The 26,654-nt window shown below is 54.3% G+C and overlaps 2 protein-coding genes and 1 pseudogene across 2 annotated transcripts in view; all 3 read left to right on the top strand.

The window, feature by feature from the left end:
- CFAP74 (cilia and flagella associated protein 74) overlaps positions 1-13,862 on the top strand; it is a 97,959-nt gene extending 84,097 nt beyond the window's left edge. Inside the window, exons 27-40 of the mRNA XM_043924398.1 lie at positions 7,123-7,399; positions 8,309-8,407; positions 9,227-9,366; positions 10,008-10,142; positions 10,261-10,370; positions 10,498-10,553; positions 10,687-10,806; positions 11,056-11,211; positions 11,838-11,964; positions 12,071-12,225; positions 12,461-12,593; positions 12,823-12,953; positions 13,146-13,280; positions 13,423-13,862. Coding sequence (XP_043780333.1) covers positions 7,123-7,399; positions 8,309-8,407; positions 9,227-9,366; positions 10,008-10,142; positions 10,261-10,370; positions 10,498-10,553; positions 10,687-10,806; positions 11,056-11,211; positions 11,838-11,964; positions 12,071-12,225; positions 12,461-12,593; positions 12,823-12,953; positions 13,146-13,280; positions 13,423-13,524 — 1,876 coding nt within the window. The 3' untranslated portion in view covers positions 13,525-13,862. The remainder of the gene's footprint in view (positions 1-7,122; positions 7,400-8,308; positions 8,408-9,226; positions 9,367-10,007; positions 10,143-10,260; positions 10,371-10,497; positions 10,554-10,686; positions 10,807-11,055; positions 11,212-11,837; positions 11,965-12,070; positions 12,226-12,460; positions 12,594-12,822; positions 12,954-13,145; positions 13,281-13,422) is intronic.
- LOC122708205 lies at positions 6,572-6,929 on the top strand (annotated as a pseudogene).
- A 1,878-nt stretch (positions 13,863-15,740) lies between the features above and the next one.
- TMEM52 (transmembrane protein 52) lies at positions 15,741-17,938 on the top strand. The gene is made up of 6 exons (XM_043922911.1): positions 15,741-15,803; positions 15,940-16,065; positions 16,152-16,195; positions 16,352-16,393; positions 17,023-17,201; positions 17,307-17,938. Exons 1-6 carry the CDS (start codon positions 15,741-15,743, stop codon positions 17,483-17,485), a joined length of 633 nt encoding a protein of 210 aa, XP_043778846.1. The 3' UTR covers positions 17,486-17,938.
- Positions 17,939-26,654: the final 8,716 nt, after the last annotated feature.

Genomic DNA, 26,654 nt, shown 5'->3' on the forward strand with positions numbered 1-26,654 from the left:
ATAACAGTGTAAATCAGTGAAATAAATGAAGTATCCAAAAGAGAAAATAATAAAACTAAAAGTCTGTTCTAGAAATTAGTAAATTCATTACTCTTAGCAAGACCAATCAAGATTTTTTTTTTTAAAAGAGAGGGGACAAAAAAACCACAAATTGTCAGTCTCGGGTATGAAAGGGGACACATCACAGATCCTACAAACATCAGAAAGATTTTTTTTTTAATGTTATGAACAACCTTACACCAGTAAATGTGACAGTTTGGATATAATGAACAATTTTCTAAAAAACAAAAACTTGCCAAAACTGACATGGAGAAAAAGAGGAAATCTGAATAGTTCAATAACTATGAGGGAAATCAAATGCAAAGTTTAAACCCTCTTATAGAAACTTCCAGTTATAATAACTAGTAGGGATGTCCCTTAATGATCACAACCTTGTCATGGCAACGGGGCTTGCGTAACTCAGTGAAGCTATGAGTCATACCATGCAGGACCACCCAAGACAGGTCAAAGTGAAGAGTTCTGACAAAATGTGGTCCACCAGAGGTGGGAATGGCAAGCCACTCCAGTATTCGTACCGTGAGAGTATTCTTGCCCATGAACAGTATGCAAAGGCAAAAAAGATATGACACCAGAAGATGAGCCCCCTACATTCAAAGGTGTTCAATATGCTACTGGGGAAGACCAGAGAAACAGCTCCAGAAAGAATGAAGCAGCGGAGCCAAAGTGGAAATGACACTCAGCTGTGAATGTATCTAGTGGTGAAAGTAAAGTCGGATGCTGTAAATAACAATATTGCATAGGAACCTGGAATATTTGTCCCATGAATCAAGATAAATTGGATGTGGTCAAGCAGGAGATGGCAAGAATGAACATCAACATCTTAGGAATCAGTGAAATAAAATGGATAGGAATGGACAAATTTAATTCTAAGAGCATTATATCTACTACTGTGGGCAAGAATCCCTTAGAAGAAATGGAGTAGCCCTCATAGTCAACAAGAGTCTGAAATACAGTACTTGGGTGCAACCTCAAAAATGACAGAATGATCTTGGTTCATTTCCAAAGCAAACCATTCAACATCACAGTAATCCAAGTCTATGCCTGAAACACTGATGCCAAAGAAGCTGAAGTTGACCAGTTCTATGAAGCCCTACAAGACCTTCTAAAACTAACACACACCAAAAAGATGTCCTTTCATCACAGGAGATTGGAAAAGTAGGAAGTCAAGAGATACCTTGAGCAACAGGCAAGTTTGGCGTTAGAGTACAAAATGAAGCAGGAAAAAGGCTAACAGAATTTTGTCAAGAGAACACACTGGTAATAGGAAGCACCCTTTTCCAACAACACAAGTGACGTCTCTACACACGGATGTCACCAGATGGTCAATACCAAAATAAGATTGATTATATTCTTTTCAGCTGAAGATAGAGAAGCTCTATACACTCAGCAAAAACAAGGCCTGGAGCTGACTGTGGCTCAATCAGTTCAATTCAGTTCAGTCATGTCTGACTCTTTACGACCCTATGGACTGCAGCACTCCAGGCTTCTCTGTCTATCACCAGCTCCCGGAGCTTGCTCAAACTCATGTCCATTGAATCGGTGATGGCATCCAACCATCTCATCCTCTGTTGTCCCCTTCTCCTCCTGCCTTCAGTCTTTCCCAGCATCAGGGTCTTTTCCAAAATGAGTCAGTTCTTTGCATCAGGTGGCCAAAGTATTGGAGCTTCAGCTTCAGCATCAGTCCTTCCAAAGAATATTCTTTGGACTGATTTGGAAATCAAAGGACTGATTTCCTTTAGGACTCACTGGTTTGACCTCCTTGCAATCCAAGGGACTCTCAGGAGTCTTCACTACAGTTGAAAAGCATCAATTCTTCAGTGCTCAGCTTTGTTTATGGTCCAACTCTCACATCCACACATGACTACTGGAAAAAAAAAACATAGCTTTGACCAGCTCAGGTCATCAGCTCCTTATTGCAAAATTCAGACTTAAAAATTGAAGAAAGTAGGGAAAACCACTAGTCCATTCAGGTATGACCTAAATCAAATCCCTTATGATTATAGGGTGGAAGTGACAAATAGATTCAAGGGATTAGATCTGGTAGACACAGCGCCTGAAGAACTATGGACAGAAGTTTATAACACTGCACAGGAGGCAGAGACCAAAACCATCCAAAAGAAAAAGACATGCAAGTAGGCTAAGTGGTTGTCTAAGGAGGCTTTACAAATAGCTGAGAAAATAAGAGAAGCGAAAGGCAAAGTAGAAAATGAAACATATACCCAACTGAATGCAGAGTTCCAAAGCATAGCAAGGAGAAATAAGAAAGCCTTCCTCAGTGGTCAATGCAAAGAAATAGAGGAAAACAACAGAATGGGAAAGACTAGAGACCTCGTCAAGAAAATTGGAGATACCAAGGGCAAATTTCTTGCAAAGATGGGCACAACAAAGGACAGAAATGATAAGGAACTAACAGAAGCAGAAAATATTAAGAAGAGGTGGCAAGAATGCACAGAAGAATCATACAAAAAAAGGCCCTAATGACCTGGATAACCACAATGATATGGTCACCTAGAGCTGGACATCATGAAGTGTGAAGTCAAGTTGGCCTTAGAAAGCATTACTATAAACAAAGCTGGTGGAGGTGATAGAATTCCAGCTGAGCTATTTCAAATCCTAAATGATGATGCTGTTAAAGTGCTGCACTCAATATATCAGCAAATTTGGAAAACTCAGCAGTGACCACCAGACTGGAAAAGGTCAGTTTTCATTCCAACGCCAAAGAAGAGGAATGCCAAAGAATGTTCAAACAACCAGACTGTTACACTCATTTCTCATGCTCATAAGGTTATGCTCAAAATCCATCAAGCTAGGCTTCAGCAGTATGTGAACCAAGAACTTCTAGATGTGCAAGCTGGGTTTAGAAAAGGCAAAGGAACCAGAGATCAAATTGCCAGCATTCATTGGATCATAGAGAAAGCAAGGGAATCCCAGGAAAACATCTACTTCTGCTTCATTGACTTTGTGTTGATCACAATAAACTGGAAAATTCTTAAAGACATGGGAATACCAGACCGCCTTACCTGTCTCCCGAGAAACCTGTATGTGGCTCAAGAAGAAACAGAACCAGACATAGAACAACTGAATGGTTCAAAATTGGGAAAATTGAGTACATCAAGGCTGTATATTGTCACTCTGCTTATTTAACCTGTGTGCAGAGTACATCATGCAAAATGCTGGGCTGGACAACTCAGAAACTGGAATCAAGATTGCCGGGAGAAATATCAACAATCTCAGATGTCCAGATGACACCACTCTAACGACAGAAAGTGAAGAGGAACTAAAGAGCCTCTTGATGAAAGTGAAAGAGAGTGAAAAAGCTGTCTTGTAACTCAACATTCGAAAAACTAAGATCATGACATCTGGTCCCATCACTCATGGCAAACAGAAGGGGAAAATCATGGAAGCAGTGACAGATTTTCTTGAGTTCCCAAATCACTGAAGACAGTGACTGCAGCCATGAAATTAAAAGATGCTTGCTTGCTCCTTGGAAGAAAAATTATGACCAAACTAGACAGCGTAGTAAAATCATTTTGCCAATTAAGCTCCATATAGTCAAAGTTCTGATATTTCCAGTAGTCATGTGCAGATGTGAGAGATGGACCATAAAGAATGCTGAGCATCAAAGAATTGATGCTTTTCAACTGTTGTGCTGGAGAAGCCTCTTGAGAGTTCCTTGGACACCAAAGAGATCAAACCAATCAATCCTAAAGGAGATTGACCCTGAAAGTTTATTGGAAGGACTGATATTGAAGCTGAAGCTCCAATTCTTTGGTCACCCAACTCACTGGAAAAGACCTTGATGCTGGGAAAGATTAAAGGCAAAAGGAGAAGGGGGCGGGAGAGGATGGTTACATAGCATTACCAACTCGATGGACATGAATTTGAGCAAACTCCAGGAGACAGTGGCGGACAGAGGAGCTTGGCGTGCTGCAGTCCATGGGGTCGCAAAGCGTCAGACATGACTTAGCAACTGAACAGCAACAAACAACTAAGGATGTAATGTTCAACGTGCTAAATATAATTAACCCTTCTTGTATGTTATACAGAAACGGTAAGAGAGTAAACCCAAAGTATTCTCATCACAAAGGAAAAAAAAATACTTATTTCTTTAATTTTGTATCTATGTGAGATGATGGATTTTCACTAAACTTACTGTGAATATCATTTCACAGTATATATAAGTCAAATCATTTTGCTGCACACCTCAAACTAATGCAGAGCTGTGTGTCAATTACATATCAATAAATCTGGAAGAAAATAAAATAAATGGGCAAAAAATTTAAATATATGACAGAAAAGGAAATAAAAATTGGCAATAAATATATTTTAAATGAAAAAATTAAAACACAGCTTAAGAGCTTCCCACAACGAAAGTTGCAGATGACTTCACTAATGAGTTCTTCCAAACATTTAAAGAAAAAATGATGCCAATCTTAAACAGATCTTCTAGAGAACAGGAGAAGAAGGGAAACCTCACTACCCTTGGCCCATTGATGCTGCTGCCGATGGGGGTAGTTTTGATGATGATGATGTTGATGATATGATGGTGATGGTGATGTTGATGGTGGTGATGGTGGTGATGATGGTGGTGGTGGTGGTGATGGTGATGATAATGGTGGTGATGGTGGTGGTGGCGATGATGATGGTAGTGATGGTGATGACATTCTGGAGGTTGAGCACATGCCCAGAGCAGGGCTGAGGCTCCCTGGAGCCTGGCCCTGGTAACTAGCACCAGCCACCTATGTAATCAGATAAAGGAAGATGGAAGCTTGCAACCAGGTGGGGAGGCCAGACATATTGCATGTCTGCCTCTGAAGTCAGAAGAACATCCCCCACAAGTTGATGGGCTCGTCTCACCTCGGCAGTTTGGGTGGGGAGAGAAACATGTAAAACACACTCAGAGATAAGCACATGTTCTCAGCAAATGTGGTGGTGCTGAGTGGCAGGACCTTTTGTGTCTCCACTGAATTCAATGCCTCTAGGTCACAGGGCGACAGCCTCTAGCTAAGTCTGGGTGATTGGACCCGACAGTCTTTTTTTTTTTTTTGGTAATATTTATTTATTTATTTGGCTGCGCCAGGTCTTAGTTGTGGCAGATGGGACCTTTAGTTGTAGCATGAAGGATCTCATTCCCCAACCAAGTATCAAACCTGGGCCCCTTGCATGGGGAGTGCAAAGTCGTAGCCCCTGGACCACCAGGGAAGTCCCCAGACAGCCTTTTATCAAAGGAAAGTGGAGCAGAACATGAGAGAACTGCAAGGGAGATCTTCAGAGGGACAAGCGAGAATGTAAAGGAAGGGGTTGCAGGGTTGACAGACTCGAGGCATGCCCCCCAGCTGTCCCCTGTTCCCTGGTCAGTCGAGCAAGGCCAAAGCCACGCCCTTCATGGGCACCTTCCTGAAGTGACTCCAAGCACCTCTTATTTTTGTATGTAATAAGTATCACATTATACACATATATGCTTTTTCTGTTAATCAAATTCTAATAATAACCTCAATGACTTCTCCACCCAGAAGGATTTTTTTTTTTTTTTTTTTACTGTTTAGAGCCTGTGCTTACAGGACGCAGAAATATACACTGAAATATTTCAGCATATGAACACATTTTTGTTACAGACAAGAATGACAGGGTCATCGACATCACCTCATGAAGCATTAAAATATATGAAATTAGGGTAAAATTCTGTGACAAGAGTGCCGTGGGAACAGGAGTTCAAAGAAATACAGAATGTAAATTTTCTAGCAATTAAAATACCAAATATCAGGGTTTTTTTCATGGATAATGGCGAATCAATTCATTATGGCTTACAGATTCCCATGCTTATGTTTAAAAAGTAATTTATCAGTTTTATCTTTTAATTTTATGTATTTTTGGCTGTGCTGGGTCTTTGTTGCTGTGCGGGCTTTTCTCTAGTTGTGTTGCATGGGCTTCTCATTGTGGCGGCTTCTCTTGTTGCAGAGCACAGGCTCTAGGGCATGTGGACTCAGTAGCTGTGGTTCCTGGGCTCTAAAGCACAGGCTCAATAGTTATGGCACATGGACCTAGTTGCTCCACAGTATGTGGAGTCTTCCTGGACCAGGGATCAAACCCATATTTCCTGCATTGACAGGTGGATTCTTTACCACTGAGCACCTAGGGAAGCTCTTGTCATTTTATTTTTAAATGTCATGCATATGCTTGTGCTCAGTCGTGTCCAACTCTTTGCGACTCCATGAACTATAGCCCTCCAGGCTCCTCTGTCCATGGGATTCTCCAGGCAAGAATACTGGAGTGGATAGTCATTTCCTTCTCCAGGGAACCTTCCCAACCCAGGAATCAAACCTATGTCTCTTGCGTCTCCTGCATTGCTAGGCAGATTCTTTACCACTGAGTTACCTGGGAAGTCCTTTTAAATATCACTGAATATTTAAGGAAATAAGTCAGAAACCTCCATTGCGACTTCCATTGCAACTGTTTAAACTTGTGATGAAAAGTTTAACTATCCAGTTAAAATGTGCACAGGGGCGTCTTCCAGGGACAGCATCTAGAGGCATTCAGGATGGTGGAGCATCTGACATACCATCGTAGGCTGTTCTACAATACAGCCTCTAACAAAACCAGGCTGTCCCGAACCCCTGGTAATAGAATTGTTTACATTTGTACCAAGAAGGTTGGGAAAGCACCAAAATCCGCATATGGTGTGTGCCCAGGGTAACTTAGAGGCGTTCATGCTGAGAGACCTAAAGTTCTCACGAGGTTGTCTGAAACATGGTGGTTCCATGTGTGCTAAATGTGTCCATGACAGGATCAAGCACGCTTTCCTTATTGAGGAGCAGAAGATCGTTGTGAGAGTGTTGAAAGCATAAGCACAGAGTCAGAAAGCTAAATAAAAAATGAAGCATTTTTGAGTAATTTAAAACAAAAATGTGCACAAGGGTAAATGGTATTTTGAAAATTTACTAAAACTCATTAATGGGGTAGGAAACGAAACCTGTGACACCTGCTGTCCCGGGCCTGGGCATCCCTGTGCTGGACGCCTCCTTGCTCAGCCCGTGGCTGAGCCACCCACACTGTCACTTCCAGGTGCTTCAAGCTGGCATGCCGGGCTGTGGGGGTCTACCCGCCCCTGGAGCTGTCCCACTACCAGATCAAGTTTGCAGCCACCTCCTTGTACGACACATCTGTGGCCACCCTGTACGTCATCAACTCCCACCAGAGCATGAACTCACTGACCCACTCAGTGCCTCGCATTGGCTCAGAGGACGCTTTTCCGGTTGGGCCCACCTCTTTCGAGTTCCTGCTGCCCCCAGATTCGCCCATCACCATCTCACCCCTAGTGGGCACCGTGTGGCCAGGAAAGGTAGGTGTAAGCCCTACAGATGGGCTGGGGGGCGGGGGCAGGATCACCCTGGGATGCCTGGCTCTGCCCACCCTGGACCACAGTGGTTCAACCAGACAACAGATGGTAGAGATCAACCTGGGTCCTCATCAGAGCTGAGTGGGCCCTCCTGCCCTCTACCCACCCCAGCCTGGCCCCAAAGGCAGGGCACCCAAGGGCAGCTGACCCCACAGGCCCCTGGCTGGGGGCTCCATCAGTTCAGACCAAGCGAGGGTGTGCAGCCCTGGATGTCACAGCAGATGGTCACAGAGGCTGCGCAGCACCTGGTCACCAGGAGCACAGTTTCCCACCTTTGCTTCTCCCGATGAAGCAGAAAGAGCCAGACCTCGAGGCAGGGACTCCCCCGGGCCCTCACAGCATCTCTGAGCTGAGTGAGGATGGGCAGGGATATGCAGGCCCTGCTGTCACAGAAATGCATCATAGTAAAGTGAGCAAATTAGGCTTAAGAAATGGTTCTCTTCTCCAAGGGGGTTACTGCCGCTGTTAAGAGCTTCCCCCTCACTCCCTTGCTGTACTGAGCACGGGGGAGGCTGTGGTGAGGGAGCCCTTGTGGGGCCCAGGGTCATCCTAGGGGTGGGCTGCTGTTCCTCTCGTGGGATGGGGACAGATGGGGGTGCAGGAACCACCTCCAGGTCTCAGAACCTGAACATGAACCTCCCCTTCTCACTCATGCCCTGTGGGCTGCTACCCACTGCGGGCAGCGTGCCAGGTCCATCACAGGGACCCTCCCCCCACATGGTGAGAGGGGCCTGGTGATCGGGCCTGCAGCCACCCAGCTTCCAGGGACAGAGATCAGGCAGGACCTCCCAGGAGGGCTCTTCTAAGCTAAGACCCCAACATGTCCGAGAGCATGAACCTTTCCTCCCACAGAGGTGCCTGGTCCGAGTGGCCTTCCGGCCAGTGCTCCCCAGCGAGCTGATCCACCAGGAGGCCTTCCAGGCCCTGAGCAGAAAAGCTGAGATCAAATTGGTGTGTGGTGGGGAGGGGGCTTGGGGGCTTGGGGCTGCCCACTTTGCATGAGGCCCTTGCACAAAGTCTTGGGAACAAACACCCCCACCCCGCCTTGAGGTTGGGGGCACCCAGGGCTGGGGGGCAGGAGCCCTGGGAACACTTTACTAGAGCACTGGGGGTGTTTTAAGAGGTTAGCACTTTTTCTTGGCAAAGCCCCTCCCTCCTCTCTTGAGAGCATCGCCAGGCAGGGAAGAGCCCCAGACTCTGGTCCCATGGTCTGGGAGGGTGGGCCAGGTCCTCTGCACTGCTCAGCAGGGGCTTGTGCTTACAATGAAGGGGAACAAACAAAACATCAAAGGGCCTGTGAACCTGAGGGAGTTCAGGCCTGGAGAAGCAGCTGCCCCAGGCTCCTGCCCAGAAGGAGCATCCGATACTGCTGGGTAGTCATGGCCCAGAGCCCCGCCCACCCGCTGCTGCCCTGGAGATGCAGGGGCCCCCAGCAGTTACTCCTCAGCGTCCAAGCAGCCCTGCTATCACAGCTCACACAGAAGGAAGGGGCACATGCCTTCAGCCTGCCAGAGGGCAGCGAGACATGGGGGCAGGGCACAAGGGCGAGAACCCCCGTTTCGGCCAGCCCTCTGCCTCACCTTGAGCCTCCCCTTCCTGATGGGGAGGGCAGACACTGGGGGTGATGCATGAGCCCACAGGGGTCTCTGCACCTGTCATCAGTCTCCCTTAAGGAGCTGCTTGGGGTCTGGGTCCCGGGTTCCTGCCCTGGGCAGTCTGCCAGCCCAGCAGAGTCCCAAGGGCAGCACCATAGTCAGACTCCCCTGGCAGTCCCTAAAGGAGACAGTCACCCAGAGGAAGGACCAGCAGAGACCGTCTTTCTCCATGCTGCGGCTGCAGAACCAAGACCGGCTGCTCCAGGCCTCAGCCTCTCAGCCCCCGGAGCTGCAGAAGGAGGACCTCGCATCCAGGTGGGCCCGAGAGAAGGCTACCCCCGCCTCCGGCCCCACAGAGATGTCCCCCTACGCTCCAGGGCCTTATGACTGCAAGTCCAGAGCACAGCTGGCTTCAGGCACAGGTGGAACCAGGAGCTGCCTTGAGGCCCCTCAGGTTCTGCTGTCCTGGCTATCTGCTCACCTCAGTTCCCCTGGGCCCAGAGCCCCTGTGAAAAGTCTCAGTCCAGGGGCTGGGGGATGCTGAGCCCCTGATCCCCATGTTCCCAGCTCAGCAGCCCAGCCTCCCCAGCTGCCACATGAGCTCCAGGCAGCTCTGACAGGCTTGAGCCATTTGTCAGCCCTGGACCCTTGCTGTGGCCCCAGGAACTCGGTTGTCTGGTGGTGCCTGACGGGTACCCTGGGAGAGGAGAGGCCCCCACAGGGACGAGGGAAGGGATGCAAAAGCCAGTTGGTCAGACAAATCCGTGACAACCACAGCCTGGTCCACAACGTGGCCCCCAGGCTGCCACCCCCACTGCCCTGTACTCTCTGGCCCAGGGCCCTGGGAAGCAGGTGCGGCCTTACAGAGCCCTCCATGGAGGGCAGGGCACGGCCTCCTGGGTGCTGGGGGCAGTGTGGGGACAGCACATGAGTGTACCTTGCCGGTTCTATTCCAGCTCTCAAGAGTACCAGTCGGCACAGGCCTCCCTAATCAGGTCTTTCCAGGGGAAGTTTGACAAGTTTGTGGTTCCCTGTGTTGTTGCCAGTGGCGACACCAAAGACAGGAAGGGGACAGAAATGCTGAGCTTCAGGTGCGGTGCTCTGGGCAGGGGGGCAGGGTGGTCACTCTCCCTGCCAACAGCCACCCAGATCCTGGTGGGGCCGGCTCAGGGTCTGGCACTGCCCTCAGCAAATCCCCACCATTCCCAGTCCCCACAACACACTGTACCTGGAGCTGTGGTGTCCAGCGGTAGCGCCGTCTATTGTGGTAACGTCCGACAAAGGCAAGACCGTCATTAACTTCGGTGACATTGCTGCAGGTGTGTCCTGATCGGAGCCCAGCCCCCATGCACACCCCCACCCACAGGGATCCAGGCACCCTTCTTTTCATCTGGGCTCCCACACCCACTCCCAGGCCTGGGGCTGTGACCTGACCCCCCATTTCAGGACACCGGGGCATAAAGAAGGTCTCCATCCAGAACATCTCCCCCGAGGATCTCAACGTATCCTGCCCACGCTGCCCAGGCAGCTTGTAGCAGGGGCGGAGGGGGGGGGGGGGCGGGAGGGGGCGGAGAGAAGGGGACTGTGAAGGGCTGGGGCCCCATTCTCACCCCCTCCTTGACGCTGGGCCCTCAGCTGGAGTACTCCATGCTGAACCCCGATGGCCCCTTCGTCCTGCTGAACCCCACCATGAGGTTGCCCTCTGGCGAGACCCAGGTCCTAGATCTGTCCTTCTCCCCGCGTGAGAGTATCCTGGTGAGTCCCAGCCCACCCAAGCTCCATTGCAGCCCTACTCCCTGCTCTACATGCCATCCAGCACTCTGGGCCTGGGAGCCACTGGTCCTCCTGGGCCCTGGCCTCTCACTGGAAGGAGGAGGAGGTGGTGGCCAGGGAGCTCCAAGCCATCTCAGGTCCCCCATGCCCTGACCCAGCTGCTCCAAGACAGAGCTCCCACACCTGCCTCTGCCAGCGTCTGTTTCATGCTAAGGGACGTGGTCTCTGCAGGCCCAAGAAACACTGGACATCATCACCAAGAAAGGCACGCTCTCCCTGGCCCTCATGGGCACGGGTGTGGCGTCCACGATCACATGCTCCATTGAAGGTGACGTCCTCAACATGGGCTACGTGATCGCCAGAGAGTCTGTCTCCTTGGGCTTCAAGGTAAAGCATGTGGCGGGGCCTGGTGCTTCCCATCGCCTGGGAGAGGCTCCCAGGAGGGATCCACACTGCCTCAGTCAGGGAGCCAGCAGAGGCCGCTCCCACCGCCCCCTCCCCCACCACCCCCAGCAGCTGTCACTCCACTGGCCCCTCCAGCCAGTGGGGAGGGGGTGCTGAGGACGCCCCTCCCTCCACCCCTCCACTGCTGCCCAGGTCTTCTCACTGCTCCCATCTTTCTGCCCCAGGGCCTCTGCATGGGATGTAGGCCATCCCCCTCAAGGGGCCAAGCGGGCTCCTACCCCCACGCAGGCAGGCAGGCCTGGCTTTTTCTGCTCCCCCGCATCTGAGGTGGCCTTGGGCTGAAGTTGCCAATGGGACCCCTGCTTCTTCACTTAGCTTAGTCCAGGTTCTGACAGCAGACCCCAGGGCCCGATTCCATGGGATTTTAGAGGGATGCAGCGTTCTCCTGGGAAGAGGGGGAGGCAGGAGAGAACTGGGGTGGGATGCTGGTTCTACTGAAGGCTAGCCTGAGCCTGACGGGGCAGGAGGGGGCTGAGACCTGGCGGCAGTGGCCTGCTCCCCGGCTGGCCAGCCCAGCTGCCCCAGTGACCCAGCCCTGCTCCCTGCAGCTGCAGAACAACTCCCTGCTGCCCATCAAGTTCTCCATGCAGCTGGACAGCCTCTCCTCCAGGAGCAGAGACCAGCACCGCCTGCCACAGTTCCTGGCCTCACCGGACCAGAGGACGGAAGTCGTGGGTAAGCTGGCCAGCTGGGGGGATCATGTGGGCCGTGGAGGAGGGGTGGCCAGGGAGTGCTGGGCGCTGCAGGGGGATCCGGACCAACCTGGCCGCCTTGCTCCCAGGCACACAGAACTACAGTGGCCAGAGTGTGTTCAGCGTGGTCCCGGTCAAGGGCATCATGGAGCCCGGCAAGGCTCAGGACTTCACTGTGACCTTCAGTCCAGACCACGAGAGCCTGTACTTTTCTGACCGGCTACAGGTCGTGCTCTTTGAAAAGGTAGGACTCCGACCCAGCTTGGAGCCCTCCTCCCCACCCAAATGTCCACTTGTCCAAGCCCTTCAGCTGCCTGAGCGGCCACACGTTGGAGCTTGGTGCCTGGGGGCCTCCACATCAGGTTGGGGGTCATCAGGTGGAGAGACCAACATCTGGGGTCCCACAGGCCCACATCACAGCCCCGCCCCCCCCAGAGCCCCACACGCAGGGTCGCAAACCGCTGTGCTCCTGCCCCCAGAAAGTGTCCCACTGCATCCTCCTGAAGGGCGCGGCCCGCGAGCACATGATGTTCGTGGAAGGCGGAGACCCCCTGGATGTGCCTGTGGAGTCCCTGACCATGATCCCTGCCTTTGACCTGGAGCACAGAGAGGGTGAGCCCTCTGAGGGCGGAGAGCCCCGAGGTGGGCAGGGTGGCAGAAGCGGACCCTTGGCCCTTAGAGTCTGCAGAGAGGGCAGGCATTCCTGGCCCATCCCCCACAGGTGGGGGCAGGGCTAGTGGGCCAGCCCTGCTCAGAGGATCCCTGCCTGACCCCGGGGACCCCCGCACTCCCTCCGCGGTACCCCCACCCCCGAGACCCCCGCCAGGCCCTCCCTCTCCAGAAGCTGAGGAGCTAAAGCCCATCCTGGTGACCCTGGACTACGCCCAGCTGGACCCAGACACACAGGCCCCACCTGCCACCCGAGAACTGCAGGTGGGCTGCATCCGGACGACCCAGCTGTCCGCAAAGAAGGTGACCACAGCACTGCCCTGGCCTCCCTGGCACCGCTGCAGCCACCACTGCCCGGGCAGCTCGGGCCTCTGCTGGCCTTGCCTCTCTGTAGTTGAGGGGTGGGCAGCCTGCTGGTCAGGGCCGGGGGCAGGGTTGCTGGTTCCCGGGAGCTGTGCCCACCCCCCTGCCCGCTGACAGCACCAATGCCTGCAGACTGTTGAGTTCAGCATGGACAACATCGTGGCCCTGCAGCACAAGGGCTTCACCATTGAACCCTCCAAAGGCTCTGTGGAGCGCGGCCAGACCAAAGCCATCAGCATCTCCTGGATGCCGCCCATCGACTTTGATGTGGGTGCCTGGGAGCCCGCCCCCCCAGGAAAGGGCTGGGGGGCCTAGGCGGGTGAGGTGGGCAGTGCTGCCAAGAGAAAACACGTGCCTGCTGCGCCCCCTGACTGAGGATCCCCCTCTGTTCCCACCTCTCCCCTTCCAGCCAGACCACCCACTCGTGGCATCGGCCCTGCTGCAGCTCAGGGGGGATGTGAAGGAGACCTACAAGGTCCTCTTTGTAGCCCAGGTGGTGACCGGCCCCTGAGGCCACAGGAGTCTCTCCACAGAGCCCCCTGAAGCCCTCCTTCCTGCCACCCTCGAAGCCTTCCCCTGGTCTGTGGGAACCACCCAGGGGCCTGGAACCTGGGCAGTTTCAAAAGGGCAGCCTCCTGCATGGCCCCCTGGGGCACGCCTGCTGTCCTGGCTCCAGCTCCCATCCCAGCCCCACGTCAGAACCAGCGAAGAGGCCAGTCCCGACCAGAGCCTGCTCCCAACCTGAGCCCTGCGGGTCCCCAGCCCCACCAGCACCCACCCAGCCTTTCGAGGTCCTGGTGGGGAACAGCTGCCCCCACAGACCTGTCAATAAACCCTGTGTGAATCTGTGCCTCTGTGCCTGCAGTGTGGGCTGCAGTGAGCAGGTGGGGGGCTGCCCCTGCCCACACACACAAGTCAGCCCATAAAACAATGAACTCAGCCTAGACAACTAGAGCCCTGGGGAAACGGCTGGTGGGGGGTAGGGGTGGAGTTGAGGCCCACCCACACCTGGAGAGGCCAGCGAGCAGGGTGGGGGCTGCCGACTCCAACATCCAGGCAGCCCCTTAGCCCCCTGCTGCTCCCAAGTCCCTGAGGCCCCAAGCAAGGAGTGAGCCCTCACTGCATCCTCCCACACGGCCCAGTCAGGGTCCAGGGGAGGCCCACCTGTCAGTTTGGTTTTCCAGTGTTCTGAAGTGAGTCCAGGCTCAGCCTTCTGGGTCCTGACCAGCTCTTCAAGGGAGAAGCCCCCTCTCCCAGCCCATGAGACCTTGCTGGGAGCTCAGAATGGTGCCTGTACCAGCCCCTGCCTTCTGGAGAGTGGCAGGGTAGACACTGTCCCCACAGAGCTCACCCAGCCAGGCCCCGTGTACAGCCCAGCATGCCCAGCCTGTGCCAGCCCTAGGCGACCAAATGTAGCCTTCCCTGGCAGGAGTGGAGGGTCAGCTGCATCCAGGGCTTCTCCTGGGCACAGGCCTTGGGACACCAGCCTGGAGTCCTCACCCTACTTCCTCAGTGCCCTTGGCATCTGGAAATCTGCCCTCTCCCTAACCCTGAGCCCACAACAATGGCCATAGAGCAGCCTTTTGTGGGACTTCTATCCGGTGGGCAGACCCTCACCAGGCTGCTGCTCACCAGATGGGAGAGAAATCCAGGTCCTGCAACCAGGTCAGGCCTCAGAGTCCTCCCTGCAGGGCACTGCCCCACCTCCTCCTCAGGTAGGCCCCTCTCTTCTAAACACCTGCGGTTTAGAACCAGCGGGCCTTGGCATTTACTGGCCCAGGTCCTGCCTGCACTTCTGCATGCTGGCTGCACTTCTGCCCATCCTTCTCCTTCCCACTCCTGAGCCAGGAGCCTGGCTGGAGCAGGGTGAGCTGGGGGCCACCGTTCAGCCCGGAGGCACAGGACAGCTTCAGGACAGAGCTTGGGCAGAGATCATGCAAAGGGCCTGGCAAGTGCAGCCAGGATAGAGTCAACCTGAGGAGGTGAAAGTGAAAGCCGCTCAGTCCCACTCTGCAACCCCAAGGACTATACAGTCCATGGAATTCTCCAGGCCAGAATACTGGAGTGGGTAGCCTTTCCCTTTTCCAGGGGATCCCAACCCAGGGATCGAACCCAGGTCTCCCAGATTCTCTACCAGCTGAGCCACAAGGGAAGACCAAGAAAACCGGAGTGGGTAGCCTATACCTTTGCCAGAGGATCTTCCCTACCCAGGGATCGAACCAGGGTCTCCTGCATTGGAGGCGAATTCTTTACCAACTGAGCTATCAGGACAGCACAAGCGGAGGCCCTCAAAGAGCTGCAGTCAGTTCCCCTCCAGGGGGTAGACGCTTGAGGAGCGTGTCCTGATTGCAGTGAAGAAAGACACACAGGGCAGCTTCCTCTCCCTCCCTCCCCAGACAAGGCCCCTTGCCATGCGGACCAATTCCTTTAGCCTGACCGCCCGACGGAGGAGCAGAGGGCAGAGGGCAGCGAGGGTGCACAATTAATGTCGCTGAACTACGCTCTTGGAACGCCCCAGCGTCTTGACTGCTGCAACCCTGACCTTGAGCACCGGGGTGTGTGAGAGGCGTGGCCGCCACCCTCCGAGGCCACACCCAAACATAACTGTCCATGGGACGCCTCCGTCCACCCTGAGCCCGACTGCAGGACGCCAAAGGGCAAGACCGCCCGCCACCCCGTGACCCTATGCTAAGGAAACTTGGAGTGGACGGACCTGGTGAGAGGACCATGGGGAGGGAATTGCGTGGGCGGGACCCTGAAGTAATCAAGGGCCTGCGGCGCGCCAAGCCTGTCGGGGGCGGGGCCTCTAGAGGGCGCGGCTGATCTTGGGGGAAGGGTTAGGGCGGGGACCTGGGCGTGGCTACAAGGCCAATCCTCCAATGGACGCAGTCTCTGGAGGGCGGGGTTTGCGCTGGGAGCGGCCCAGGGGCGTGGCCCTCATATAGCCGCGGGGCCTCCGGGCTCGCTACCTCTGTGGGCGCTGAGCATGTTCTCCCGGGCGCCCGCAGACCGCGGGCTCCTGTTACTGCCGCCACTCCTGCCACTGCCGCAGGTGGGTCGCGGGGTGCTCGGCTCCGGCACCGCGGGGCGGGTCTGCGCTCGGCGCGCCATGGCCCGGGCTCACCCGTGTCCCCGCAGGTGGCGCTGGGTTTCGTGGAAGGCAGCTGCGGCCCCTCGGACCAGTAAGTCGGGGGCTGGGGAGCGGGGAGGCGGCGAGAAGGGTTGGACGGAGGGAAGGAGCGGGGGTAGGGAGGACCCGGGGTCCTCCTTCGGGGAGTCTCGGGCGGGACAGTGGGCCTGGCCTTTCCCCACCGGCTCCAGGTGCCGCCGTCCCACAGGTGCCCGCCCCAGGCCCGCTGGAGCAGCCTGTGGCACGTGGGGTAAGTGGAGGGCGCAGCGCGCAGCTGGGTGCTACGGTCCTCCCCTGGGTCAGTCCACCAGACCCCCACCCACTTGGCTCCACGGCTGAGGAGTCACCACCACTGTCCCCATCCTGGGCCGCTGGCGGGAAGGTTCTGAGGCCCCCAGCAGCCTGGCATACGGATCCCAGGTTCCTCTCCCAGCACCCAGGCAACATCCGGCATGGGTCCTGCCTGAGTTCCTCATGGCTGAGGACACCCCTGGGCCCTTGACTGACTTCCCTTGGTAGCCCACTTCCCATTCCCTCACTCCTCGTCCCTGTGGGAGGTCCCTTGAACATGGTCATTGGTCTGAGCACGGTACTCTGTAGCTGGCCTGGGGCAGTGTGTCCTGGGAAGGAACCCAAGGCCACTTGTGGCCAGCCCCGGAGAGACAGCCAGGGCAGGCCCAGCAGCAGGAGACCAGGTCAAGCCAGATCCTCAGGCCCAACTCTGGCCAGGAAGGTGTCTGGCCTGGAGAGGCAGTCTTGGTTCTTTTATCCTGTGCAGTGCCTTGCCTTGAGCAACTGGGCTGTGACTGCCCCCTGGGAACAGGTGCCCAGAGACCAGGGGGCAGTCCAGCGGTAGGGGTCTTGCTCCTCCCTGCCCAGGCTTATCCTGCTCACTGCCCTCCTGCTGCTGCTCTGTGGGGTCTCGGCCAGCTGTGTCCGGTTCTGCCACCTCCGGAAGCGGGCACACACGCAGCCACACCTGCCGCCGGCACCTGAGCCCTGCGACCTGACAGCCATCCCCGTGGACAGTGACAGCCCAGTGCACAGCACTGTGACCTGTGAGTGCTGGCACACCTCTCCTGGTGGCCCACCCACCTGCAGGGGTGGCAGGGGACCGGTGAGGGCCAGGCCCACCCCCACAAACCCATCCTGGGTCCCTGCAGCCTACAGCTCCGTGCAGTGCCCACTGGGTATGCAGCTACCCCTGCCCTTCGGGGAGCTGGACCTCGACTCCACGACCCCTCCGGCCTACAGCCTGTACGCCCCTGAGCCGCCGCCTTCCTATGAGGAGGTCATCAAGATGACGAAGACCAGACAGGAAGAGCCACCTCCCTCCATGTAACCCAGCCTCCCCTGGGGCCTCATGCCTCGAGACCCCTCCAGGGCTCCCGGAGCCAGGCCCTAATGCTCAGCACCCCTGGCTGTGGCCCTGATGTCCCACAGAGGGGGCAGGATAGCTCTCCCAAGCCTCCCAATGCCACCGGCTCCTCTTTGCTCACAGGGGACTGTGCAAGGGCACCCAGCGCATCCCCACCATCCTTTCCCCAGGAAGGCCAGCCATCCAGCACATTGCTGCAGCCCTGGACTCGTTGCTATGTAACACTGGACAGCCAAGCTGACTGGCCCTGTGTTGGCCACACACACACACATGCTGTTACATCCAGCCCTGGCCCCTAGCCCAGCCCCAGCAGGCCCTCAGCCCAGAGGAGGCCCCACAGGCCTAAGCCTCAGGGCTCAGGGCTTGCTGTGATGTCCGCAGCTTCTCAGAGAGAAAATAAAGTTTGTATCTAAGTGATCTCTGCATGGAGGAAAGGGCCCCAGGAGGGGCCCTTGGGCAGCACCTCCCAGGGCCAAGGGCAGGGTGTGTGGTCCTCGACCTAGGCCCAGTCTGGCCTTCCAGAGCCCACCTGGTGTCCAGAGCCCAAGACTGGGCTGTGGGCCATGTCAGGTATCCCACAGAAGTGACGGGCCAAGTGCCATGGTCGACTCGGGAGAACCCTCTACCTTCTCCAGACCCACAGCTTTGCAGTCCCTTCTTTCCAGCCTGAGGACAGTGATGCACACATGAGTCTGGCTGGAGTATTTATCGGCTGCGGAACTGGGATGGGGTGGACAGTAGCGGGTAGTAGGCTTCTGCCAGCAGACCTCCCTCAGCCCCAGCGGCTCCTCCTACTGAACCAGCTTGAAGGACTCCCTAGTCATCATGACATGAACTCTGAGAGCAGAGGGACAGGTCAGCAGCCCGGCCAGACTGACTGGCCTCCAGGGTCCCGGGGCCCATCCTCTGCTCACCCTCGTAGTCGAGGGTCCCATCCCCATTCTCGTCGGCTTCCTTCATCATCTGCTCAGCCTCCACCTCATTGAGGGGCTCACCTACGTTCATAAGCACATACCTGCAGGGGCCCCCCTCGCACTGAGCAGCAGCCAACAAGGCACCCACCTCCCCGGCCCCCTGCCCCGCGCCCCACCTGGCCTGGGCCCTACTTGATCATGTCCCAGTCAATGTAGCCCTTAGCCTCCTTGTCAAAGACGCAGAAGGCTGCCCTCAGCTCACCCTCTTGGTTCTGGGCCTTCTCCAATTACACCTCCCATCAGGGCCAGGAAGTTGCTGCAGTTGAAGAACCCTTTCTCTGTGGGGAGTAAGTGGCCGCTGAGGGTGGCGCACCCCTCGTCATGCATAGGGAACCCCTGCCTGCCCCGTTGTCCCTGTCAGCCTTACTAACTGTCCACGTCCTTAGCCGTGGAGGCCAACTCACTCTTGGTGGAGTTGATGCCCAGGAAACTCATGAGCTGCTCCAGCTCATCCATCTTCACCTGCCCTCTGCCCTCCTCATCGAACATTTCAGAGACCCCCTTGTAATCCTGGATCTGCCCTGTGACAGGCGCTCCGTCTGTGGGAACACGAGCCCAGACTCACCAGGGGCTCCTCCACCCCTTCAGTCCAGGGGAGGCTGAAGGGCCTGGGACACGAGGCCCATGGCACTCAGCCCCAACCCAGAGCAGGCTTCAGAAAAGGCGGCACGAGGGGCGGATCTTGAAGGGAGAGCAGGACGCCAAGGCTGGGGCTGGGGGTGAAGGAGCCGGGACTGGGGCAGACCAGCCATGTGAGAGCAGTCGGGGCAGCAGTGGGTACCCAGTGAGACCGGGGGAGAACACCATGGACCAATGTGGGAGAAGTCTGCCCGGGGGGTAGGGTGAAAGCCCCAGCCTGCTCTGGCATCCCAGAGGGATAGCCCAGTGCCTGGCCACCCCGTCTTTCACCACCATGGCAGCTTTCAGAAAGGGCTGCTCTGACCTGGCCCCCCAGAGCAAGGGCGGCCCCAGTGGCTGGAAGGGTCTGGCCTTGGGGAATCTGTGCTCTTGTCCAGATTCGTTGAACTTCTTCCTCAAGTTCCCAGAGACCCTTACACCTTCGGGCACAGCCCCAGCTGATCCCCAGGTCTAGAGGCCTGCCCACCCTTTCCCGCGGGCGCTGCCCCAGCTCCCGCTGGGCCACCCAGCCAGCCCACTGGGGCTCCTCCACCAGGCACCCATAGCAGCTTTGCCATGTCTGTGCCAGCTGAGAGGACCCTGCACTGTGGCACACAAGCTGCTGTGGGTTGAGTTCAAGGGGCGGAGGGGGCATCTGAGTTTTAGCAGGGCCCAGCAGCCCAAGGTCCCAGGGGTCCCAGATTCCAAGAGCCTTTTATGGCCAGGAGATCCTCCCAGCCCTGTTTTGGGACAGTTGACCCTTCCCCATGTGGCCCTTCATGGCCTGAGCAACCCCTTACCCCAGAGCTCCCTCTGCGACCCTGGGTCCTAGCCAAGGCCCTCCTGGGCTGCAGCAAGGATGGACACTGTGAGCCAGGGCAGGTGAGGGGGCTGTTCCCCTTTCCCCATGCAGCCGCCTTCCCCCCAGGCTGCAGTGGGGCTGTCATCACTTCTTGGTGAGGGTTCTTGCTGATGGCCTCCCTGGCCAGGTGACTGCCTTGCATCCCCAAGGACCCAGGGCCCAGCGTGGTGCCAGCACTTTGCAGTCACCCTCTAAAGACAAGATCAATAAACAAATACATTTGGGACCCACTCTGGCCACCCTGTGCAGAGGCGGCTGGGGGTCACAGTCCAAGGAGAAGACAGCTGGCCATGAGCCGGGGGCAAGAGAGGGCAGGGCAGACAGGACCAGGGGGCCAGACTGGCCACAGGGAGGTCAAGCCAGGTTTCCCTTGGGCAGTCAGGGGCTATTCTCAGGGAAACCTGACCTCCCTCTCGCTCGGAACAGTAAAGCTGGCTCCCAGGGGAGCTCCATGGCCAAGTTTAGTAACAAGATGCCACAGCAGCGCACAGCCCTGCACGTGTGTGCTTGACCCTTAGACACACACACATACTTCGACCTGGGGCAGTGGCTCCACCCCCCTGAGCTTGGGGCCCAGGTCCTCAGGCTCCCCTCTAGGCAGTGACCTACTGGCCTGGCCATGGCACTCGGAGGCGTGTGGTTCCAAACTGGGGCTGAAGGGTCTGCTCCCATCTCCCCTCCAGCTCCTGCCCCAGGAACAGACATAGGCCACCACAGTTCCCTTCACCACCTGCATGGCCCCCAGAGTCTCACAGGCAGACACACACCTGCCCCGGCCCTGTGACCACCTGACAAATCTGAGCAGGTGGGGTGTGCCCTGTCCCCTACCGGCCTGGCTGGCCCTTGGGCCTCAGCCCTCAGCCCTCGGCCTGCCAGAGTATGGAAGCCACAGGGACGCTGCCTGCTGAGGCCCAGGATAGCTGCTGAGTCCGCAAGATTTGTGCTGACGGGGACAAAATGGCTCCAGCAGGCTCCAGGCCAGCGGCCCTGGGCTGAGATGAAGAAGAAGCCAGCTGTGGCTGCCCTGCCTTCGTCCTGGCTGCTCCCGGTTATGGCTTCTGGCTGTGTGATGGTGAGAAGAACTTTCCCACCGCTCCCCTCAAAAATTACCAAGCCATTTCAAGGAAACTGGTGCCATCTGTATTTCCGGACCAGAGAGGGGGCGCAACACAATGATGGTGGGAGCCGGGGGACAAGGGCCTACACAGAAAGAGGCCTGAGTGTCAGTTTTGCATCCGATAGCCAGGCTGCAAGGCTAGTTGTTTTCCCAAACACTCATCTAGGTGTGGCTGTGAAGGTGTGTTTTTTCATGTTTGTATTGATTACTGTGGTGAAATTTGCCTAAAATATTACTCAAAAAAGAGAACTAATATATTGATCACCTATTATGAACCACAATCTTTCTGTTTGTTCTTTTTTGGTATTGTTTGTGGTACAAAGCCCATAACATAAAATTAACCATCTTAACTGTTTTGGGGGCTTTCCTCATAGCTCAGTCAGTAAAGAATCCACCTGCAATGTGAGAGACCCTGGTTCGATCCCTGGGTCGGGAAGATCCCCTGGAGAAGGAAATGACAGTCCACTCCAGTATTCTTGCCTGGGAAATCCTATGAACAGAGAAGCCTGTCAGGTTACAGTCCATGGGGTCGCAAGGAGTCGGACACAACTGAGCGACTGAATCACCACACCATGGTTGTATCACTTAACTGCAAGTGTGCGGATCAGTAGCATGAACTACACTGGCCTTGTTAGGCAGCAGACCTCCAGGACCTTTTCATCTTCCCAAACCCAAACTCTGTCTCCACTAAACACTTACTCCCCATCCCACTTCCTGCATGACACCCACTCTCCTCCTCTCTGTGTGTGGATATGACCCCTCTGGAGACCTCTTATAAGTGACATGAGATAGGATCTGTCCTTTTGTGTCTGGCTTACTTCGCCCAGCATGATGTCCTCTAGGTTCATCCATCTTTTAGCAGGTGTCAATATTTCTTTCTTAAGGTTGAATAATATTTCACTGGATGGACTGACTGCATTTTGTTTATCCAACAATCTTTGGACATTTAGGTTGCTTCCATCTCTTCGCTACATGAATAATTCTGCAGTGAACATGGGAGTCATGAGGGGTTTAATCCAAGGTGATTAACATTTAAATCTACAGATTTTAAGTAAAGCAGATGACCCTGATAATGTGGATGGGTCTCACTCAATGAGTGGAAGGCCTTAAGGGGAAAATCTGAGGTCTCAGGGAAGAAGGGACCCTCTGCACACCACCTCTGGCCTGGAGCTCCTCCTTGGGTCTCCAGGTACTGGACAAGCCACAAGCACATGAACCAATTCCTTAAAATAAGATGGTCTCCCTTCCTCCCTCCTGCTGTCTCCCATTGGTCTGTTTCTTTGCAGAACCCTTACCAATTCAGTGACCAGGAGCAGGGACCCAGGAAGGCCAGAGCAGTGTGCTCCCTGCACCCAGGTGTCTATGCACAGGTGCTGGGGCAGCTCCCCCACTTCAAGGCACCTGGGATGTTCTCTGGACAGGTCTGGGTGGGGCTGTGGGCTCCCAAAGAGAAGAGCGACACCTGCACACTGAAAACCCAGGCCAGGGGAGGGGAAAGACTGCGTGTGCAGCAGGGAGACCTCAGGCCCTCCCTCAGTGCCCCCTCCTCTCACAGTGCAGACCAGTCACATGCTCCCAGACAAGAGACCCACAGGTGCTGCCACCCCATCCCTCCAGGGTGGCCGCTGGTACAGACCTGACTCACCAGACACTGTGGCCCCACACGGGACTCTGAAGGGTGCTCCCTCCAGAGCCTATGGCTGGCCCAAGGCTTCTCGCAGGACAGCTGGACCTGACCTCTAACCCAGAGCCTGTACCCCAGACCCCACCTCGGGGTCAGCTTCTGGAGGACCAGGCTGCAACCACATGAGCTTTGGAGATGCGTCCCTTGCTGCCCAGTTGCCACGAGGCGCCAGGAGTGGGGACTGTCCCTGCAGTAGGTCACACGGGACAGAGTGGGGGAAAGGCCCCATAATTGCAGCTGAGACAGCTGAGGACAAGTTGGGCCTGACGTGGGTGGATAAAGGGACCTGGTAGCCCTGCTGGCAGGAGGCAGGTGAGCACATCTAGGCCTGGGGGCTCCCTCTAGGGTCTGAAGCATAAGCTGGGGGTGGGGGGCACAGGGCTTCTCAGACCCCTCCACATTTCCCCACAGCCTTGGCCTGAGCTTCACTCAGCCAGCCTGGGGCTGCTGCATGGGGGCTGTCACCCTGGGCTCTGCTGAAACCCCCATCCTCCTCACCCATGGGTGATAGCTGCACCGTGACAGTTTCCCCAGGTCCTAGTGGACTGAGCCCCCTGCTCAGCCCAGCTCTCAGAATGCCCCCTCCATCCCGTCTTACTTCCTTCACCCCCAAGGAAAGCCTGCCTCCCCTCATCCTGAGCCCTTATCACATGGCCTGCTTGGGGACCACCCAGCCTGGACAAGGGGTGTCTAAGAAACCCCAAACCCAGACCACCAACCACGGAAGGGAGAGGGATGCAAGCATGAGATCTGGTAGTGTTCAGGAAATGGCCAGTGCCAGTGACTGAGATTAAAATATAATGTAAAACACTTACAATAACCACTAAAATAACAGAAATAGGTTGTGTGACTTCCACATCTGTGGAAGGGAAAAAGACTAAAGAAAATGTAATGTACCTCGTAGGGAGAGGTAATGTACAAGCAGGGAGAAAGAAGCATAAGAAAGCAGTGTGACGGGAACTTCGCTGGTGGTCCACTGGCTAGGACTGCACTCTCACTGTCAAGTGTCTGGGTTTGATCCCTGGTCAGGGAACTAAGATCCCTACACATCACAGCCAAAAATAAAAATAAATAAGAGAAAGGCAGCATAGCTAGGAAGCAAAAGGTAATATAATAAAGGTAAATCCAGGTGGGGGCAGGGACAAGAAATTGGAGGAAAGCAGTCAAAGGGAAAAACTTCCAATTATTAGAAAAGTAAAGTACTAGAAATATACAACATGATAAATGTAATCAATTTTCTGTATGTTATGTATGAAAGTTGTTAGAGAAAATCCTAAGTTCTCATCACAAGGTTTCTATTTCTTTAATTTTGTATCTATATGAGATGATGGATGCTCACTAAACTCATTGTGGCAACAGTTCATGATGCTGTTGTTCAGTCGCTCAGTTGTGTCCGACTCTGTGACCCCACGGACTGCAGCACACCAGACTCCCTGTCCTTCACTATCTTCCTGAGTTTGCTCAAACTCATGTCCATTGAGTCAATGATGCCAGCCACCATCTCATCCTCTGTCACCCGCTTCTCCTCCTGCCCACAATCTTTCCCAGCATCAGGGTCTTTTTTAATGAGTCAGCTCTTCACATCAGGTGGCCAAAGGATTGGAGCTTCAGCTTCAGCATCAGTCCTTCCAATGAATATTCAGGACTGATTTCCTTTAAGATTGACTGGTTTGATCTCCTTGCAGTTCAAGGGACTCTCAAGAGTCTTCTCTAGCACCACAGTTTGAAAGCATCAATTCTTCGGTGCTCAGCTTCTTTATGGTCCAACTCTCACATCTATACATAACTACTGGAAAAATCATAGCTTTGACTACACAGACGTTTGTTGGCAAAATGACTCTGCTTTTTAATACGCTGTCTAGGTTTGTCATTGCTTTTCTTCCAAGGAGCAATTGTCTTTTAACCTTATGGCTGTAGTCAGAGTCTGCAGTGATTTTGGAGCCCAAGAAAATAAAGTCTGTCACGGACTTTATTTTTCCATTTTTTCTCCATCTATTTGCCATTAAGTGATGGGACCGGATGCCATGATCTTTGTTTTTTGAATGTTGAGTTTTAAGCCAGCTTTTTCACTCTCCTCTTTAACTCTCATCAAGAGGCTCTTTTGTTCCTCTTCACTTTCTGCCATAAGGGTGGTGTCATCTGCATATCTGATGTATGTACATCAAATCATTATGCTGCACACCTTAAACTTACACCGTGCTGTATGTATGTCAATTATACTTCAGTAAAATTGGAAGAATAAAGTAAACCCAGCCACCTGACAGAGTTCCCAGGGGCCAAAGCTGAAAACATATGAGCAAGAAAATAACCAAGTCATATTGGGTTATAACCACCAAAGTGTACGATAAATACCATTGTGCATCACAACCAACCATCAACAGAGAGAACAGGCAGTCCACAGGATGGGAGAGGACACTAGCAAATCATACATCTGATATGGGATTAATACTCAGAAAATGCAAAGAACTACTATCACTCAACACAAAAATAACCTCATTCAAACAATGGGCAAAGAGCCTGAACAGAACTTTCTCCAAAGGAAACAGACAGCCGACAAGCCCATGACAAGATGCTCAACATCACTGATCATCAGGGAATACAAATCAACAGCACAGCAAGAAACAGCACATCACACCCGTCAGGACTGCTACTATCAAAAACCAGGAAACAAGACATGTTGGTGAGGACATAGAGAAACTGGAACCCTTGATCATGGCTGGTGGGAATGTAGAATAGTGGAAGGTCCTACAGAGGTGCCTCAAAAAAAAGTAGACATAGAAGCTCCACGTGATGCAGCAATTCCATTTCTGGGCCTATTCCCCAAAGAATCAAAAGCAGGGTCTCAAAGGTGTTTGCATACCCATATTCATAGCAGCATTATTCCATTTAAAACAATCACCACTTAAAAGCCGATTGATTTGCCTACCTGGATAAAAAGCCCAGATGCTCCCTCTCCACAGACACAGCCTACTGAAAGGCCAGCCCTCAGGGTCCCCAGCGCCCTCTCTGTTGGGCATGTCCCAAGAGCCCCAGCCCTCTGCGCCCAGGGCTCCATGCACTGGATGGGTCTGAGGTCATAGCCTCAAGACATCTGTTCCTAGAAACCCCGCATTCCTCTAAAATTCCATCATTTATTGATCCACAAAGAAATCTCAACACTAAAGATCAGCCTCATATTGATCACTTTCTCCGACTACCGAGTTCCACCAATTTCTTATTTTTTTAAAAATATTTACTTGAAAAAAAAAATATTTATTTGGCTGCACTGGGTCTTTGTTGTGGCATTCGGGACCGTTTTAGTTGCAGCATGTGAACTCTTAGTTATGGCGTGTGGGTTCTAGTTCCCTGACCAGAGATTGAACCGGGGCCCCCTGCATTGGGACCTTGGAGTCTTAGGCACTGGACCACCAGGGAAGTCCCTCCACCAATTTCTAAATCAAGACCAGAGGAGGAAATTCTCTGGCAGTTGGGCAGTTAATAAGACTCCGTTCTTCCACTGGAGGTGAGGGTTCGATCCCTGGTCCGGGAACTAAGATCACACAAGTCCGGGGCGCGGCCAAAAAATACCAAAACAAAACAGAAACACAGGAAACAGTTAAGAGCTGAAAGGGCTTGTTTCGGCGAAAAGCGGGCGGGGCGCGCTGAGCGATAATAGCCCCGAAAACTAAGGACGGTTTTAGCAAAATCATAGGCGGATCTGAAAACAGGTTAAGTGGTCCTCCTGAGTTCTTCGTGGGAAACGCTAAACCGCCAGTCCACTCTGGAGGGCGGAGTTCGGCGGAGAGTCGCTCAAGCCCCGGCCGGGCTCCCGACACTCCGCCCTGTAGTTGCCCAGTCCTCGGCCCCGCCCAGGCCCTTTTCCCGGCCCCGCCCCCGAC

The sequence above is a fragment of the Cervus elaphus genome, chromosome 14 (assembly GCF_910594005.1).
Source record: "Cervus elaphus chromosome 14, mCerEla1.1, whole genome shotgun sequence".
Taxonomy (NCBI): Eukaryota; Metazoa; Chordata; class Mammalia; order Artiodactyla; family Cervidae; genus Cervus; species Cervus elaphus.

Excerpts from the sequence above, each read along its gene's own strand:
- TMEM52 (XM_043922911.1), top strand. The coding sequence starts at position 15,741 with ATGGGGAGGGAATTGCGTGGGCGGGACCCTGAAGTAATCAAGGGCCTG. Across the intron at positions 15,804-15,939 it reads GCCTGCGGCGCGCCAAGCCT|GGGCGTGGCCCTCATATAGC; the intron begins GTCGGGGGCGGG and ends GGAGCGGCCCAG. Across the intron at positions 16,066-16,151 it reads CACTCCTGCCACTGCCGCAG|GTGGCGCTGGGTTTCGTGGA; the intron begins GTGGGTCGCGGG and ends GTGTCCCCGCAG.